Source organism: Cucurbita maxima, unplaced genomic scaffold (genome assembly GCF_002738345.1).
Source record: "Cucurbita maxima cultivar Rimu unplaced genomic scaffold, Cmax_1.0 Cma_Scf00028, whole genome shotgun sequence".
In the NCBI taxonomy this organism is placed as follows: Eukaryota; Viridiplantae; Streptophyta; class Magnoliopsida; order Cucurbitales; family Cucurbitaceae; genus Cucurbita; species Cucurbita maxima.
Window position 1 is genome coordinate 1,451,621 of NW_019272044.1, and position 13,793 is coordinate 1,465,413.

General features: G+C 35.9%; 1 protein-coding gene across 1 annotated transcript; it reads right to left on the reverse strand.

The window, feature by feature from the left end:
* Positions 1 to 807: 807 nt before the first annotated feature.
* On the reverse strand, positions 808 to 10,683 carry LOC111500246 (peroxisome biogenesis protein 5-like). The gene is made up of 15 exons (XM_023151948.1): positions 10,228 to 10,683; positions 9,980 to 10,102; positions 9,709 to 9,889; positions 9,121 to 9,314; positions 8,303 to 8,554; positions 7,755 to 7,877; positions 6,854 to 7,009; positions 6,146 to 6,330; positions 5,801 to 6,047; positions 4,894 to 4,978; positions 3,924 to 4,033; positions 2,796 to 3,020; positions 1,604 to 1,669; positions 1,304 to 1,398; positions 808 to 1,219 (listed from the first exon to the last, which is right to left on the reverse strand). The coding sequence occupies exons 1-15, from the start codon at positions 10,345 to 10,347 to the stop codon at positions 1,141 to 1,143; spliced, it is 2,241 nt and encodes a 746-aa protein (XP_023007716.1). The 5' UTR covers positions 10,348 to 10,683; the 3' UTR covers positions 808 to 1,140.
* Positions 10,684 to 13,793: the final 3,110 nt, after the last annotated feature.

Here is a 13,793-nt window from a genome sequence, read left to right on the forward strand (position 1 = left end):
TACCATTTGTAACAACACAAGCCCACCGCTAGCAGATATTGCTCTCTTTGGGCTTACACTTTCGGATTTACCCTCAAAAGTTCTTAAAACGCGTCTTCTAGAGAGAAGTTTCTACACCCTTATAAAGGATGTTTCGTTCTTCTCTCCAACCGAGGTGGAATCTTACATTCCACAAAAACAGATAACAACACAAGACCCATCAAGCCATTCTTATAAGCCTACAATTGAATAGCATAGATATCACGCAACTATTTTAGATTCTTAAGAGGGGCAGGAAATGAAAATAAATGAGAAGAGTAGAGTAGGATGCAACTGGGTATTGTAGGGACGTGTGAAAGCTGTAAGGAGGAAGAAACGGGGGCGTGTGCAACAAGTAAAATGGCAGAGACAGAGAGAGCAGAAGCAGATGGGTGGTGGTTTATTTAATAAGGTGGGGATCGTACCAATCCTTCCATCAGAGTTACTGCATTATCCTACCTAAATCATTGTGTATGAAGTGTACGAGTATGTTTCTATTGTGCTATAAAGAGATAAAAAAACAGACACGGAATCAGTGTGGACGGACTACAAAGCTTTCCCCTATATGGACTTACAAACACAAATGACGCCAGAAATCATCAACGTGTAGCTCAGAAAGAGAAGGCCAAAGTTTTTGTATTTACCAGAGTAGAGAAGTAGTCATGGAGGATCACTTCACCATTTCTGCAAGTTTCCAGCTTCTTCCTCAATCCCATAACCAAAGCTCCATCACTTTCACTGCATTTTTAATCAATGGCCAACTAATAAGATAATGAAATAAAAAGAAAGGAAAATTAAACAGCATCATATGATATATTCTCTGTGTTTATTGAAAACTAAGGAACGAGGTTCGTACATGGGCTATATATATTGTTATATACAGTCATTATTGGGTGTGTAGTAATAAACACAATTATTCCTCAAAGAATACATTGATGTGTAGAGTAAAGGTAATTTCATTTTAACTTCCTCACCCCCACCCCCTCAACCCCCAACAAATTTTTTAAAAAGAAGACTAACAGTCCACGGTCCAGCAAGTATTTGACTGTAACCTCTTCGATATAACCAACACGTAACCCTTTCAGTCAAAGCTTATTCATCCAACGCTTGCGAAGAATAATATCACAATGGAAACTCCTTCTGAAGAACATCAAGATTGCGGGAATCACAGGCTTCCAGCATGTCATTCCTTGATGCACAGCTGCAAAAGAGAAATCTATGATTTCATATTTGCATTAAAGAGTGGGTGGGTGATGCAAGAATAAAATCGCTCCGAATCACATACCTTAGTGAAATTCTTAAGTATTGCCATGCATTGTCTGCCTTTGGATTCATACTAAGTGACCTTACATAGTACTTGATCGATTCCTCATAGAGCCCCTAAAAGTGCAGAGGGAAAGAAAGTCAATGTTTCAGTACAACCTTATTACTTAACTGAAAATGAAAGATTCATCCTAGAAATTAGAAATGATTGGTTAATAACAACCGAAAAAAAAAATATATGTTGAAGAAAGAGGACTTTCCCAACTTTTTGTCAAGTCACTGAGACTGGAAAAGGAGAAATAATTAAGCATAGGACATATACCTGATTAGCATAACTGATTCCCATATTGGCCCAGGCACGAACGTAATTAGGCTTCAAATCAAGTGCCTAAGAGACAAATTAAGTTAGTAAACACACTCAGAAGAGTCATTATAAGGCTAAAATAAGTAAAAGTAACATAATTTGCGATAAGACAAGTTGTTCATGGCCTAAAGCAGTTTAGTTTTTGGCCAGCAAGAACATTTCCCATGAGACCATGACCATACACAAGAAAAATCCTATAAAACGTTTCCACCCATAGACTGAAGGGCACGCATAAAATTGAAAAATCAATTCAAACTTCAGGTCAAAGCTTCACCACAGGTTTCTACAAGATCAGTATAGAAACATTACTCTTTCTTTAATTTAATCTCAATGGAAGCTCAGCTTGTTATCGAAAAAGCATTACTCTTTCTTTAAATCTTAACGTTAGGACATTACTGCACCCTTGATTCTGTGACTACTTGTTTTGTATCCTTGAGTTCAGAAGCAAATTAATTCTTCTCGTGATTATCGTCTACTAAAATACGTGTATGTATACAACCCCGCCGTAATGAAGAAATTCTCACACGAAGGTGGACAGTGTCCTCCCTTTCCTCTACAGACAGACAATCTTTCCTCCTCTAACTTGTCAAGGTGTTCACTTTTTTCTCAATTTCTTCCTGATTAATTACCAAACCCAAGAGTTTGTGCTTGTTTCAACTTCGTCCCTAGCTACAATTTTAAAAGCTTCCAATGTAATCCTTGTGGTTTGGCAAAATCTCCTAAACTTCCCTACCATTACTGAATGCAAATTGCTAACCATAACACAGTCATAACCTCTTGTTTGCCTAATGAATCTGTTGTCTTTGGGACACCCCAAGAGCAACCAACACTTCTCAATCCAGAAGGCAGCAACTAGTTGAATACAAATCAATCCCACAATTTCCCCTCTCTTCGCTGCTTTTGCTCTACCTCCTCCAAACTCTCACCTTAGGAGTATCTAAAGACTTTACACTCCATTTTCATTACCCTAAATGGAAACTGCCAGCCTTTTCGTCGTCTCTCTCACCCTCTCTTATGGAATTAAGACCATCTCTTTGTAAAATAATAATTCAATGTCAACTCTTTCTGAGGGAAGTTCGTTTTTATCACACAAAAAAAAATGGTAAGCGCAAAGATACATTCTAGAGATGGAGAGAATAAGGGGTGATACCTGTTGATAAGCTAATATAGCATCAGCACTTTGAATGCTGTTAGCTTGTGTAGCACCTAGCTTGTTCCAAAGAGAGTAATCTTGCGGCTTTAGTTTCAAGGCTGTCTCAAAGGATGCAATTGCTTTGTCAAATTCTCTGGACAAATTATAAAGGACACCAAGCACTATGTGCACATCAGCATCATCAGGGAACATTTTTGCAGCTTCGTTAAATAAGCCAGCTACCTGCACATACAAAAAAGAAAATGGTGCATAGTTTTAGACCAAAGAGGGAAATGGATGCATGATGCAAAAGCATCTTAAGTTCCATGCTAAAAACTCCTAGTTACTAATGAAATTTATTCATCATTATTATTGCTATTATAAAAAAACCGAAACATTTGCTCATGAAAGACTACAAGGGCAATAAAAAATACACCCAACATTAAGAAAAAAGGGAGTCAAACTACGAAAAGAAAAGCTCCAATCAAGAGACTTAAAGGATAATTACAAAATAGTCAAGCTAATGAAATCCAAAATCCAAATCAATGAAAAATTCAGTGAAAATTTCACGTCAAGCAAATTGCTTCTTTGAATCTTTTTTTTTTTCTCTCTCTCCACCCCCTTAGATTTCCAAAGAGTGACAGTCTTGCACTCGAGGGAAAACCAAAAAAACCACTTAAACCGACCGAAACCAAGGTTGGTTCAATTCAGCGGTTTCAGTTTGCAGAAAAAAAAATTGATTAAATTCGGACAGGTTACCCAAGCCAACCAATAATATATATCAATATAATAATGGCAATGCATTCAAAAATATCAGCAGTTAAAATGTTTCTGGATACTTCCGCTATTTGCTACAACATCCAAACCCAGATTCTATTATTGATAGCACTTACTTAGCACACTGCAGAAATCATGAAAGTGTCAAAAAGTAATGCCCATGGACTTGAAAATAATTTTAGCACATTAATGTAATCAGATGACTGGATTTCATCGCAAATGTCATACTCCACCTAATTTTTTAAGCCTCCACTACATGCTAAAGCAATAAACTACAGATAGACACATTTTCCAATAATAAATTTCCCAAGATTTCTAAGTTTGTAACAAAAGCTGAAGAAGAATGAGCAGAAATAACATGGTGCTTACATCTGCATAGTACAATGAATCAGAAAGCTCCGGTTTTGCAAGCATTCCATACTTTGGGTGATGCTGTAACCACCCATACAAGTATCTTAAAGCAGCAGCTTGCTCTAATTCTGCAGTAATTATTTTAGTAATCAATCAAATTATTTTTTTAAGAAACACACATAGTAATTGAGAAACAATTACAAAGGGATGACTACGTGGCGAACTAAAAGAGAGGACCATGAAGATTACAAAGGTTTCCCGATTGGTGGACAGGGAAAGTAAAACATCCCTACAGATAAATGCCAACAAAAGACGGTCAATTAAATCCAATCTCACACATCACCCCACCGTCTTCATTTTCCCTTGGAAAAAATCATCCTAATCCTTTTCAGACCTAACAACAGTTGAGATGTGGAGCCAGGCTGAAGCATTTGGATTAAAATTCCTCTCTTCTTTTTTAATACTGCATGCTTTAATTAATTTCATAGGGCAGCAATTTGAACCTATACATTTGATACTACTAGAGAAAAATAATATTCAATATCCTAGGTAGGAAGACACCTTAGTTCGAACCCATAACCCAGGTTATAGTTTGCCAACTGAATCACCTAGCCAAACCATGGGGTTATCGTTTAATAATTGACACCAGAGAACGACATCAAGAAACCTAAAAGGACAATAGTTGATGGTCAACCTGACCCACATGCCCAAAAGGCTATTTTCTGTGGGTTTTACCCTTTTTTGTAATCTCATACATCAATAAAATTGTTTCTTAAAAAAAGGGGGAAAAAACCTCATCTTCTGACCAATAGCAAACCCATAATTAAATTAAAATCTTTAACAGATCTATATATAATTTATCTACAAACTCACTACAAAGATTCAACTATAATAACTACTGTCATTCAGTCAAGATAATTAAAAATTTGCTGAAGTGACGATATAAATTATATACAGCATGTAATTAGATGATGAAGCAACCACTGACCATTTGTGTGACTCACACCAAGCGCAAGAAGCACCTCTAAGTTTGTAGGGTCAGCATCCAGTGCCCGCTTCATGGCAGCAATAGCCTGCATATATCAATTTATAGCATATTTATTGTACAAATAATAATCAGAAATCCGAAGTTAATAATCACATGGCACACCACAATATCGAATGTACAATTGCCATGAAAAAGCATCACCTAAATTTATAGAATCCGAAGTATTACCATCAGGTCAGAAAAACATTGGTAGTAATAACAGCATGCCTCTAGAAAATGGTTTGAGCATGTCATACACAACTTGAGCAAGTCCCTTCAAATCTTTTCAGTTTTGACATACAAACTCTACCCAGTTTTCACATATAAAAATTTATAGATTGGGAAGCATTACCATTACGCAGGTCAGAAAAGTATTGGTAGTAATAACAGTAAGCCTCTAGAAAATAGTTGAGAATGTAATAAATTTGAGAGAGCCCCTTCGAATCTTTTCAGTTTTCATCTACAAACATATTCTAATAACTAATTCCCAAGGTTTTGGAAACTCGGGAATAAGTTCAACTCATCACAGGAACTTAGTAGATCAATAAGTTGATTTTTGACTACATAATATGTGATTCCACAAGGAGATTTGACAATTTTACCAAAAACGGTGAATATTAAATACCACAACAACTGAAGGGATGGTGCTTTCAATTCAATAATTTAGTTGAAAATCCGGAAGAAACATAGAAGTTGTAGAGAAATATGACTTGACAATATAAGCAAAAATCTATCAAACTAATTATTCTGTATAAAAAAAACATAAATCGTTTATTTGATCTTCTATTTCTAATCATTTCAATTGAAGAATGTTAAATACCTAGTTGGTCTTAAAAGCCAAAAATTCTACATAAATAACGTAAAATACCTGTTGATCATCATCATTTTCAGCATGTGCAATTCCAAGAAGCCTCCAACCTTCAGAATTTTCAGGGTTTTTCATAACTTCAGCCTCTAAAGCGAGCACTGCCTCACTCAGAAGGCCTTTATGGAACAGATCCTGGCCTTCCTTCAAGGGATTAGGATGACCAACATATGGGTTCATATCAGAAAAGACGTATATTCCCTTTGAAGCATCTGTCTTTCCCTTGGCAGCTACTTGTTCAATTAGATACCTGTCAGGAAGGTAAAGCAGAAGGCACAAAAGAATTTATTATAGACAGGTGTTTACAGCATTACAGTATAGTCACTTGAAGTAAAATATCAGACATACTCATCATATGCATTTGCCCAATTATCGGCTTCTCCAGAAGCCCCTTCTCCAACCTGCTGACCAAATTCTTCCACCCAGTCTTCTTGCATGTGCAACTTGGAAAATTCATTTACCCATGGATCATCTGACATATGTTGCTTCTCTTCAGCAAACTCATCAGCCCACCGATTAGTTTGATTAGAAACCTGGAACCATTTTTTTTTTAGAAAAATAAGTTTTGTACAAGCACTTAAATAGTATGTTAACCAAATAACTTGGAGACAATGTATGTTTAGTACCAATTCATTGAAACATAGATAACTTATTAATTTGATTTCACATATTCTGAATAACTTGGAAAGAGGTAAGAGAATTTTGGACGATTGGAAGCCTATGTTATAACCTCATTGCTCCAAGCTGGTAAGGACCGGGAAGCAAAAAGGAGGGGGCTCCCCCGAGTTTGTTTTTAATTCAAACAATTAAAGTTCCTCTGTTTCCATCTAATTTTTCCTCATAATGTAAAGTTTTGACTATAAATATTTAGTCTCCACCCCTGGCTATGGGAAGGATTTCTAGCACTCTCTGCATCCCATTTTCATCCATGAATAATGAAAACAAAACAAAAATCAAACATGAAAATTATTCATAAAAACACCCAACCCACCCATCCGACAGATTGTCAAACTGCAAGGTGGGGAAGAAAGGGGAACAACTTGTTTCATGACTTACAAATTCATCAGCCCAGGGAAGACCTCCATTATACTGTTGCTGGTACTCGGAAGCCCAGTTATCTGATGGAGATAAAGAGTTTCGCTTGACTTGATTATCTTCAATAATAAGTTCACCCCTACTCATCTTTGAAACAAACTGAAGAAACTTCGAGTTCTGCATGCCAAATGGATCAAATATCAAATTTGGCCTTCTCGATGAATTGATTGTGTAGTTTGAAGGGAAAAAAACAGAATCCAGAAGAAGCATAGAAAATGCAAAAGCACCTATCTAGAGGAATATCATTAAGTGACAGTATGACACACCATAACAGACGACAGTTTGACAAAACAAAGTTGATGGCCTAAAAACTTTGTGGGGTGGGCATGTCGAATACATTACCTGATTTTATCCAACTAGCCTAGTCCTTGTGCCACGTTATGTCAACACGTGCTAATCTAATCAACGAGTTATTCACCACTTAAGTAATAATGTTAACAAAAATGACTTATTAAGATCACAATTGAAAGCTGATGGCATAATTGGAACCTAAAAATTTAGGAACTAAATATACACAACAATAGGACTAAATTATAATTTAACCTAAAACAATTATATAAGATGCCAATGAAGAAATAAAGTCAGAAAAATAAATTTTAATAGATGGTTGTATTTTCCATCAATAAAGCCATTAATCTGACCTTTGCTTTTATTTGTAAAAAGAAATTACTATAATGTATACCATTATAGTTCTTGTTTCTATTAAAACTAATTTTACAACATCGACAAGCCTATTAATCAAACCAACTGTTTGACAGAATTTGCTTATGTGATGCGATCTTATCAAATACGAAGGTAAAATGAAAACGTTAGTTATGCTTTAGATAAATGAAATACTAAAATCATAATACAAAATATCAACCTGAAATTTAGGGTCGTTATTATCAGCTAACGTCTTTGCAAGCCTGTGAGTCTGCTCCATTGCAGCTAAGTTCATCATATTACCACCTGCCATTTTTTCTGCCGATGCTAACTGAAACTTCTCCTGTGGCAATATATCAAGAGAATTACAATCCACAACCACGGAGGCAAATATAAGTTATTATAATTGAATTAGAGCCAAATTAGGCACTGTGCATACCGAATCAATTATTATACTAGCCAAGAGTGAAAGAAATATAATTACACATATTTCCCCAAGGTTGTTGGAAGTAAAAAGTTAAAATATCATTTCGGTCCCTGTACTTTGGATTTCATTTCATTTTATTCATGTAATTTTAATTGTCCAATTTTAGTCCATGCTTCTTTTTTTTTTTTTTTAAATATATATAAGAAGCAATTTTATTGATGTTTAAAATTTACACAATGATCATCGACAGAAAGACCTATGCAATCATTAGAAAGCTAGTCCAGCCACAGATAATGTAATATGGATAGGTGCAGCTTGTAGGACAAGCTGCAACTCTTTACCTTCTCAAACTCAGAGGCCCATCCATTGGCACCATGTTGTTGTTCGAAAGACTGAGCCCAAGCCTCATGATCAGCATACTTTTCCCGGTTTAGGCTATATTCAGAAGCCCATCCGTCTGCAATGTGACCACCAGGTCTCTGGAGAGCTTGAGATTCATTCCAATAATCCTCCAACTCATGAAACCTACCAGGTTGAGGCCCCCTAACTTGTCTACTGTTGTCAATGTCTAAGGAAGATAGAAGTGCATTCACCTGAGGGATAGAAGACAAAGAAACTCGATAAGTTTTCATTTACAATTCATACCTATTGAATTAACAGAAAGTTAATATGTTCAATCCTTCTCTTCGCAAACTCAATTGGAATAATAAAAAGGTTTACAATCTCTTTTCTTGTGACTAAAGTTCTTTTTACTAATACTATTAGAGGATCACTTTTTTAATATATTTGGTGCCTAGGGCCAATGACTCCCCTTTTCATGTACTTTTTCCATCAAGGCATTGCCTCTTATCTAGAAGATCGTAAATATTTTAAGAAACAATACTTTTTCAAGATTTGATTTTGTTCTTTCAAGATAAGCAGAAACAGTCTTTCTTAACCCAAAAATAAATAAATAAATCTGTAAAAAATAAAAATTGAGATGAAAACATGAAGTTAAACAAAAAGGGAAAAGATGAGAGCCAAACATGAGACGTGACCTGAAGACGGTGAAATCCTATTGCACTTAAACTAGTGCTTGGCAAATGTCTGAAAATTTGGTATTAAAAAGCTAACTACAATCTTTCTTATGAAATGGTACTAAACAGAGAAATCGCCAAACCTGTGCATTTATGAAGTCTTCATTCTTATCTGCAAAAAAATGTCGAGCCATTATGCTACTACGATCTCGTATACATTGTTTATCACCTTCAGATAGTCCCAATAAAGGCAGAGAGGCAGGATGAAAAGGTATTCCACCACGGCTACTCTCTACAAATGAGTGCAAAAAGTTTGACAGAATTCTTTGCGGTGGCCCTGGTTTACAGTTAAATGAAGTCAAAAAATAAATAATTAGTAAGACTGGAAAGAGTACCAAATTCAAGCTCTAACAACTATCAGATGTTACATAGTCAATATTAAATGTTTATAACTTTGGGATGAACTAAAAATAATAGTTTCAAGACTATGATCTGGAAGTTCTTCAATTAAATATACTATGGAGTTTTTTACTTACGGATTTAAGAAGTTGAATTCAAGTCATGAATTGGGAACCCAGACTAAACAAACCACGAATGCTGTTGAACTAAATTTTCGTTATCAAGACCAAAGTCCTTCGAAAAGGGTTCGATTCCAACACAAAACGCAATCGAACTGCCAACAATATCAACCATCCAGAATTTTAATGAACAAAGAGGAAACTCATAAGTACCATCCAATACGGGTTGATGCTGCGAAGCAGGCATTTGGTCATAAATTCGATCAAATTCAGCAAGACTTGGTTGCATTTCTCTCAAGTGGACAGGAGGAGGACCGCCCTGAACCTCATTCCATGCAGAGGCCAGACCACTCTGATCGGCAGCCGAGTGGAAGCCGCTAAAAAAATTAGATGCCTGACATCAAACAAAATAGAAACAACAGATAAGTTCAAGATTCAATGTGAATTCTAAAAGCAAAACAAAAAACAAAAAACAAAGAAGAACCTGCTCTTTGGGATGAAGCGGTGGATGATCAAATTCAGAGCCAGGGAGCTGCCCATAGCTCGCAGGGGCAAAAGGCCTTTCTGGACCTGTGAGCTGCGATGTAGGAATTTCCCGTAGCCTTTCCTGCTCAGATTATAGTTCAAACATAACATGAATTACCAATCTGATTTGACAAAACGAGGAAACGACAAATTCATGAAAAGAAAACAAAAAATCAAATTAAAATCCAGAAGGTAGAGTGAAAGAACCTGGGTCTTGGATGAGGAGCCAATTATGGCGTTGGCAAGGGCACCTAGAGGGTTAGAAGAAGAAGATGTACCAGGAACAGCACAAGCAGCTCCTCCAGTAACAAGCTCTCGCATCGCCATGTCTGGTTTCTTTTCAAGCTTGGTGGACACTCAATTTTCCTCCTCACGATTAGCGTCTCCCGTCGCTACTTGAAATTGCTCTCTTTTCCCAAGAACTGCAATTGATTTCGTAAATAGGATTGAATTTGAGGTGAAATTGGTGGGAAAGATGATAACGGGATGGGCTCTGGGCGTTGTGTTCGAACACTTTTGAGCCACAATTGCGAAGCAGCCTCCCTACGGAGCCGATTCCACAATATTAAATAAAAATACGACCATCTTCACCGCCATACACAGAGAACAGCATCAATCCCAAAACAAAAAACGATAATTTTGTGTTTTGATTCTCTAATTTTTTTTTTTTTTCTATTTTTGTTTTTAGTTCATCCGTTCACTATCCATGGGTATGTAAAATTATAAATTTCATTTAAATTTTGAAAAAATTTATAGATTTATTTTTGTTTCGTGGTTCGTTACAATTGTAGAGAGAAAAATCAAGCTCAAGATACAACAGGTATTAACCCAAAAGATCAGGCATCGTGCCTGTCCAAAGGCCAAGAGGACTTACTCGTGAAGCCAAGAGTGCCCGAGAGTGTGAGATGGTGTGTTGGGGGCGTGTGTGAGTATGTGCAGACATGTGTCAACCTCTGATTCGTTGTGTTCGACTCTTTTTTTTACCTATTATAACAATATTTTCCTATAATGACCTTGAAAATTATTAATATTGATATAATTAGGAGGAGTTGTGACTAAATTACCAAATTATGAATAAATTACGAAAGAGACGTAGTTAGCGATCCAAGTAAGTAACTTGTAAAAACTCCTATATAAGTTTTAACTTATTCTATGTGAGTAAAGCATGTCGAACATGTGATTAGAAGCTATAAATGTTAAATGGATGAAAATGGCATGCATTGAATAACGATATCGTGAACACATGCATATGATACGAGCATGTTAGAAATTCTTGATAAGTAATTATGATGTTGACTTTAGTTTATACTTATGAGTTGGTTATGTTATGAGATGTGAATGAGTATCTTTAGTCTACTAATCCCGCTGAACCCCTGAGCCATGCACCGAGTGTTAAGTTGAAAATAATTAGTACTCCTGACCATCAGGTTGTGCCCTATTCTAGGCCACCAAAGAATTTGGTAGACGTGTCGTATTTGACCAAGAGCGAGTCTTATATATGTATCTGAAATTTGTAGTAAGCAAAAACAACTATATCATCTTAATATCGAGTTTATTTTGCAGTAATTTAAACAACATTTTAAGCATGAGATGAAAAACGACAACCAGCTATGATTGAAGGAGAAGAATTTAGGCAAAGTCAATGCTAATGATAGAAAAAAAAATCGTCTGCGCGCATGCAGATACATTAGCCACCTCAGGTCGACACCCCTCTATGGCTTTAGAGATTTCAAACGCCTCCTCTGGCTTTAGAGATTCCAAACACCTCCTCGCCTCGACCTGGAACTTCAGTCACTTGAAAAACAAATGTAGGAAGGGTGAGTATAAAATTGTACCCAACAAGCAACCTACTTATAGACTCTCATCCCATCCTTCACCCAACGAATCACCATGGACTTTTCTCTAGGCTCTAGTGTACAATCCTTACGTCTCACATACTTAGGTAACTAACTTAGCCTACACATTGTTTAACCGGTGTTCTGGTTGCAGTGTTACCTCGTAAAACTCTCTCTCTAATGGGGGCATTATGGTGTATACTAGCTTGTTTGTCACCCATAGAAAGTTAGTCGACAAACTGACCATTTGGGAGAGTAACTACCCCATGCTTGCTTGTTACTAAGACTACCTGCATAATTCCACATCTCCATTTAGAACGAATCTATTGTGCAGGGCAATCTAACTGAATTGTCGGTCATACAACCTTAACTAACCTAAGCTTGGTTCGACGATACTAGTACTAAAGTAGAAAGGAAAGTAGAAGTTGTATCGACACCATGCCAACTGATAATAGCTTGGGGGGCTACCTTAGTCTTTCTAGTTTTCCCGAGTGGTTCTCTAGGTTATTAGGGCAATTAGATAACATTGACATAGACTCTCATCTCCAAGTTTCTCTATTCTAACTCATTGAGCCTAGCTTGGTCTGGGAGTACTAGGGTTTGGACTCGTCGATCGCCGCTCCCGATCCTAAGGTGCTCAATTTGCTAAAATTATCTTGTCCATATGACATCGTCTCGCTAAATTGTGTTAATCCTATTTTTAAATTTTAAAGTGTATTTTTTAAATATGATATTTAAGATAATTTTATCAAAAAGAGTTAAAAAGAGTATTTTTTAAATAAAATATTAATGATTTTTTATCTCAAACTAACCCTAAATTTATTTTTAATTTTTTTTTTTTAAATTTGAGAATATTGTTGAAATTAACGGTATTTTTAACTAAATTTGGGCCATGAAGAAGTTGGGCCAATAACTTGCCCAGTGGGCTTGCTGAAAGTACAGACGGTTGTACTTTCGACTGTATTGGATGCTGCCACATACGATCGGACGGTTGAAGATAATTCACTTCTATTGGTAGAGATTGAATCTAAGCCGTTGAAATAAAATAATCTCACAAAATTGTAACCAACCCTATTTTTTTCTTTTTTTTTTTCTACTATATGCATAAATTCATTTCAAATAGAATTAATTGAAAAATATGAAAGTTATGTGATAAAATGTTCATGTCGTACTCGACTATCTAGTCTTGGTTTCATGACCACTTGAGCTGATCTCGTTATTCGTATATGGGGCTTTTGCATTTACTTATAAAAATATTTAACATAATTTGAGTATTTAAAAATACCCAGTATGTGGCTTTACTGTTGGGGTCGAGAAATACAATCACATTCATGGTTCATGGTAAGACCTACTTTTCGTGACTAATCCTTCCGATCTACTTTTCTTTCTGAGTAGGATCGAATGCATATTACTTCTCTAGAATTCACTAGGCAGGCCTACATACATGTCCCGGGACTTAACTACAAACTTATTTGACATGACTATGATCTAAACCTAGCTACATTTCATCGTTGTTTTTCTTAACCCGTCTGCTATAATTTATAAAAACGATAACAGATGTATAATTCAACCATCATATTGTACCGAAAAAAAAACCCTAGAAATGGAGGGTGAAAAGCTTGCAAAATGCATGAATTTGAACAAGGATTCTGTTGGTTTCAATAAATGAGACATGGGTTTTTTTAAAATTATAGACAAAAGAACCCAACTTGGAGGTTTTTTTAAATTTTAAAGGAATATTATTTTTATGAATATTTTGTCATGGATGACGTCATTTTCTTCCTCCTTTGCTTTAGCTTCATGTTTTGGTGACTTCCTTTGTTCATTGAACAAAAGCATTACTTATTTTGCTTCTATGTTTGTTTAGTTGCAAAACAAAGCTTGATTACTTATTTATTTTCTTTTTATATTTTTACTCTTTATCGAACGAAGCAAACA

What these genes read in the sequence shown, in the direction of transcription:
- LOC111500246 (XM_023151948.1), bottom strand. Translation starts at nt 10,347, where the DNA reads ATGGCGATGCGAGAGCTTGTTACTGGAGGAGCTGCTTGTGCTGTTCCT. An exon ending in TGGGCAAATGCATATGATGA is followed by an intron (nt 6,048 to 6,145) that starts GTATGTCTGATA and finishes CCTTCCTGACAG; the next exon opens with GTATCTAATTGAACAAGTAG. An exon ending in TACTTAAGAATTTCACTAAG is followed by an intron (nt 1,220 to 1,303) that starts GTATGTGATTCG and finishes TCTCTTTTGCAG; the next exon opens with CTGTGCATCAAGGAATGACA.